At 44.9% G+C, this 5,408-nt stretch overlaps 1 protein-coding gene across 2 annotated transcripts in view; it reads right to left on the bottom strand.

Moving 5' to 3' along the window:
• TFAP2B (transcription factor AP-2 beta (activating enhancer binding protein 2 beta)) overlaps positions 1 to 5,408 on the bottom strand; it is a 26,398-nt gene that overhangs the window by 3,879 nt on the left and 17,111 nt on the right. For both annotated transcript variants that reach the window (XM_009319692.1, XM_009319693.1), the window contains exons 4-5: positions 3,974 to 4,193; positions 1,231 to 1,349 (exon numbers count right to left, since the gene is read on the bottom strand). In XM_009319692.1, coding sequence (XP_009317967.1) covers positions 1,231 to 1,349; positions 3,974 to 4,193 — 339 coding nt within the window. The remainder of the gene's footprint in view (positions 1 to 1,230; positions 1,350 to 3,973; positions 4,194 to 5,408) is intronic.

Here is a 5,408-nt window from a genome sequence, read left to right as displayed (position 1 = left end):
TGGAGGGTCACGTACGCCTTCCTACACCCGCGACATCGATTTTAGCGACCCTGTACAACCGCACAAAGCTTTTGAACCTCAAGCCGCTTCGGGGAGGGGCTGATTTTGCTGCGAGCGGGGTGCCCCGGTTTTCACCCAGGCAGCGGGGGTGAAGCGGCGCTAACCCCGGTGTTAAGGGGCAGTTATCACACCCGAAATGCTTCCCGTCTCCTATAGCGCGACCCTATATCCGTAGCCCACGCCGGGCTTTGCACACTCGGCGTAACCCACACGCGGGTACCGGGAGGAGCTCGTTTCTACCAGCCCCCGTCTTTTTGCGAGCCTGCCTTCAGCTCTGCATGCGGTAAGGTCTTATCGCTCACATAACTCAATCAAAAGAGTTGAAAAGTTAATATCTAGCACAAATGTTTATGCATGCTTTATATGCAGAAGAGATAAGTGGATTATTTATACGCCTCTCGGTGTGTATGTGTAACGCAGATACATATAATTCATAATTGCATCCACACTATTCCGGTTATGTTTTTTGGAGAAGGACCAGCTTCCCGTAGCACAAACACGCACATTTCCTAAACATATTAGTGGCTCGAAATTTTACTTTTCAATACAGTCACAATAAACCAAAGAAACACGCCGAACGCCAAAATGACATTAGTTGACTCGAAATGAGGTGAAACTTCAGTCTCCCCTTCCCTCTCTCCGTCCTCAGGAATAGCTTGTCTCTTTGCCACCTGAAGGTAAACCGCGCCCTGCGACTCTTCAGGTGCTCCGATTTCTTTAAAAAAAAATAAATTCTGTTTCATTTTTCCTCACTGAGCGTCCTGTAGCGGCCGTAAATAAGCTCGGGAGGAGCGAATTAGCGGGAGGATGGAGTAGACGTGGAGTCGGAGAGCACAGGCTGGAAATTAATAGCAATGAGGAGTGGGACTGCCCTGTAGAATCACACACACCTACACCCACACACCCACACACACCCTCATTCTTGCCACCAAGAGGGATCAATGACCCTCCAGCCAGTGAGTTCATTTTTGGGAATGGGATCCTTAACCGTGCCGGTGTTCATGCTAACCCGCCCTGAATTTCACCTCTGCAAGGTTTTCCCACCTATTCCCGAAAGCTGGCGGGGGTGGGGGGAGAGTGGTTCTTGTTGGGGTTTTTTTTGTTCGTAAAATGTCAGACACGAGTTCAGAGCAGGCAGGGGTGTGAAGGGAGCTGCGACCCTCGGCTTACCTTCCACCAGGGAGGTGAGTAAAGTGACATTTGCGGCCTTACGCCTGCCGGCTGGTAAATTCAAACCGATTTTTTCTAGCCTTTCTCGCAAAGATCTCCCCCCGTTTTTCGATTTGGCTCTAGAATTGCAAAGAAATTAACATCGTGATTAACCCCGCAGTGTTCCTGGAAGAAACGTTTAGTCTGTGCAGTCAGTGGAGCCTGGGAGGGTTTTCACTCGACGTTAAGGACTTCGGGTGTGTTGATTTCTGCTCGGGTTTGCTGAGATTTGCTTAATTTCTCCCAGGGGTGGGAGCGGGGATGAACCCATTTTTCTCCCTATTTTATCCAGGGAAATCAAATAATGCCAGATAGCAATAATTAATGGACAGGGTTCTGATCTAGAGAGCACACGGGTTCCTGCTGTATGACACTAACTCGTATTAAGATCGAGCGAGGAGATGGGCAGAAAGGTAGAGGAGGAGAATTAAATCCTCAGTTCCAGGAAAGAGCCAGAATGGGAAGAAGAACGGGGAGGTGGGGGGGGAAATCTGAAAGGCTCGAAAGGAGAATGTGCGTGCCTGTGGATAAATAGAAAAGGAGAAAAATATTTTTTAAACCATTTCGTGCGTGTGTGTGACTGTGTTCTTGTGCGGAAAGGCGGTGCTGAGAGGAAGAGCTCACCTGAAGCCAGGGTGCGTTATACAGAGGGAATTGATTGCCTGAAGGAAGATTTGAATATCTGTCGGAGGTTACTGATAAGGACAATAAAAGGATGAGCGAGCTATAGGTGGGAAATACAGAGCTATTGTTCGGACGCCTATACATATGTAACCCCCCAGGGATGAAATCTTGCCACCTGCGAAATCAGGGAGACTTTTGGCACCTAAGATCAGAGTCTATCCCAAACATCTCTTAGTTCTTACTTAAAATTTGTTTAAGCATTAGCAGTCACACTTAGCGAAAGGAAACCAGGAACGACAGAGAAGCCAGACTGGCTTCCCACTATTTTGTATCAAAGTAAGTAGGGCTAGATGGCAGAACTGCAAGAGAGCAGCTTTCTATATTTCATGTGCTCTGAACCAAAAGCTTGTCTAAAATTTAGATTCAAGATAGGAACTGAAGTCAGCAGCAGCCAGTGATTATGTCTTGGGCCATCTCCAGAAATCCACTGAAGTTCAATAATGATGTTTCTTTACCTTGATAATTATATTTTCTACAGTGCATCTCTCAGATGTTCTCCCTGCTCCATTTGTGGTTGTACAGAATGAGCAGACAGGTTAGCATCTGTAAGTGAAAATCTCTGCTGCTCTCACTGGCAAGGACCACAGCTGAAACATTGATTACAGACATTCACGTGGAACAGCATCTATTTTAGGAGGCCTTAATTCTCACGTGTATTTTTGGGTGACTGACTGCATGTAGCAGGACTTTCTCCCTCCTCTCCAGATGCAGAGCTGGAGCCCCTGACATCATCACAGAATTTTTTTGCATGGGGGAAAAAGCAAAGAAACAAACAAACAACAACTTCATTTTAAAACACCTTAGAGTCAACGTTGCCCAGTTGGTGCTACAGGAGTTGGCAAGATATTTCCTCTCCTAAGATCAGCAACTTTTAAACATGATCTGAAATTTATTCAGGGCCAAATTCATTGACTTTGTTTCTGTCTCGAAGTTATGCTATATATTCCAGTCTGGCATACACCTCACATGTAGAAAATGAAGTCTTATCCCCTCTCAGCTTTCCATTGGCTTGGGTGAACTGGTACCTCATACCATATCACGACTTCTTCCCTGTTCTGACCGGAGACAGAGCCTTAGCTCACGTTTCTTACAGACAAGTCATACTGACAATTCCCAGACCTTCAGTCACTGTCAAGAAGATGAAGGCCTTTCTCCTGTTAGTCTTTCCAGCTGATGACCTCGGAGCTTAAATTCTTGTTGCTGGTACCTAAATGCACAATCTCTCGCTTGATATGATGGAGTGGCAACCAGGCCTCCAGGTTATCCCTCGCTCCTCTTTTCCCTCAGTATCAGCAATGCCAACTATTTTGAGGTCTCCAGCAAAATCCGCCAGGACATTAGTGGGTGATTTGCACAAATGTTAAACAGCAAAGGCCTCAAGACCAACTGTGAGCAATTCCTCTAGCAACCTTCTCTAGATGAAGCACTAAGTTTCTGACCTTCAAAGCTCTCTGTTGATGGCTTTTCTTTAGTCGGGTACTTACCTACCTTACAGGTAGCCTATAAATCCCCTGCCAACTTCAATAATGCCTCGTGTGACACCATGGTAATTGCCTTATCGTTATTGCCATATAGAGGAAGCCTCATGGATTTATCTAGGAAATCCCTAGAAATACATCAGGTCCTGAAATACATCCAGTTTGTCCTGCAACATCTAACTGCAACATGCCCATCACGGCATTTTATTTTGTCCATTTGCTAAGAGAAAAGTGTGAGGAGAAGGAGAAAAGATAGAAAGTGTGTGCATGTGCAAGTGTGAAAAAACTTCTTGTCTCAGTTCCTTCATTTTGAGATGCTTTGACAGAAAACGTACAAGGCCAACCCTTTCCCTAGTCTCCACATGTTCATCTCAACATCTGAACGCAGCATATTTTCACCTTACCCTGAACGTTACACACACATGCTATGACAGTAAGATCAATGCATATTTGCAACCCTCTTTACCATTGACCAAATATTTCTGGTGCATGCATGGGTGCCCACACATGGGCGTGTTCATGCACTCGCCCCAGCCTCTTACCTTCTAAGTACTCCGCCTAGGAGGGACGCATTCAGACACTCTGGAGGAGAAAGGCGTCTTTGAACTTCTCCCACAGTTACTTTATACTTTGAAGTTGAACTAAGCAAAGACAAGCGGCCGGGTACAGAGCAAAACACCTCTCCGGTATTGACTGAAATTCCACCCAGGAAGCCATCTTTATTCATCATCAAAGAAGTAACAGATTTTGGAGGAACCGGAACTGGAGAAAGAAAAGGGGAAGAGGGGAGAGAGAAACCATCACGCCACGAAGGAGTACAGGATAACCACAGTCTCTCTGACATGCACAGAACAGCAAAATGAAAGGGAATTTTGAATCTCTGGCTACCTCCAGCAACCTAAAGGGTGCTGCTCCCCCAACCTCTAGGAAACTGCTCCATGAATGATGGATGGAGAGAAGGGTGGTGCAGTACAGCCTCTATGCAGGGTTTGATCATTGGGAAATAAAATACATATTGGCAAGCACCTGGCAACTTTCGGGTTTGAGCCTGTGTCTCACCCAGAGCCCCCCGATGCCTTTTGTACAACGGACAGCGCCTTTCTGGAGGGGAAAAAAAAAGGAAAATTTACTTTTTTTTGCGAATGTTTCCATTACTGCTAAGCTGAGCTAGGAATAAATTCACTACGCGAAGGGAGTTGCTGCCTTAAGTAAGTGTCAAGGCTGGAGGATACAGCAACCAGAAGACAGCTCTGTTATTGCTTTGTGTTTTTATTAAGTCTGGTTTATGAAATAAAATGAGTCTTTTCCTCCAGAAAAATGAACACCAGAAAAAAAAATATCTGGTCTAACCACAGCGTTCGCCACCTTGCGCTGTCCATGAAGTAGTGGGAACTCTCCTGCCCCTAAATAAAGCTGATCTAGTTACTGTAACACATATTTAAAGGTAGTTATGGGGGAAAAAAACAAACCAAAACAATAAAGGGAAACTAAACAAAATAAAAAGATCTTATTCTGTCCATGATAAAACGAAAGATTTCTTTTCTCTGAGAAACTAGCGAGGTTATTTTAAGAGTAACCAAGGGGATTATAACGAACAAATTCCTGTAATAGCAACCAGACACACTCAGAAAGAAAGAAAGAAACAAACAAAAAAACCTGGTTAAACTAAAAATGAGAGCAATCCCCCCGTGACATGAATTTTGTTTACAAATGAACTTAAACAGCTCCCTCATAATTGTGTGGAACTGTTATGATTTACAGCAGGTGCTCTAATCAATCAACCAATCACTTTAATTTATAGGGAGCCTCGCTGCATTTTCCCAGTTGTTTCATTTCTGCAAGTAATTGATAACAAACCGTACTTAAGGTATGTTTTATGCAGGAGTTAATAAGAGCTGACAGCTGCTACTGCTGCTTCCTCTCGGAACCGCGGCAACACGCGTTTCCTTATAGAAAATATACTCCGAAATTGGGGGG

This window comes from Pygoscelis adeliae, unplaced genomic scaffold (genome assembly GCF_000699105.1).
Source record: "Pygoscelis adeliae isolate BGI_AS28 unplaced genomic scaffold, ASM69910v1 Scaffold121, whole genome shotgun sequence".
NCBI lineage: Eukaryota > Metazoa > Chordata > Aves > Sphenisciformes > Spheniscidae > Pygoscelis > Pygoscelis adeliae.
Note: the sequence above shows the minus strand (reverse complement) of the source record. Positions and strands in the feature narration are given on the sequence as shown.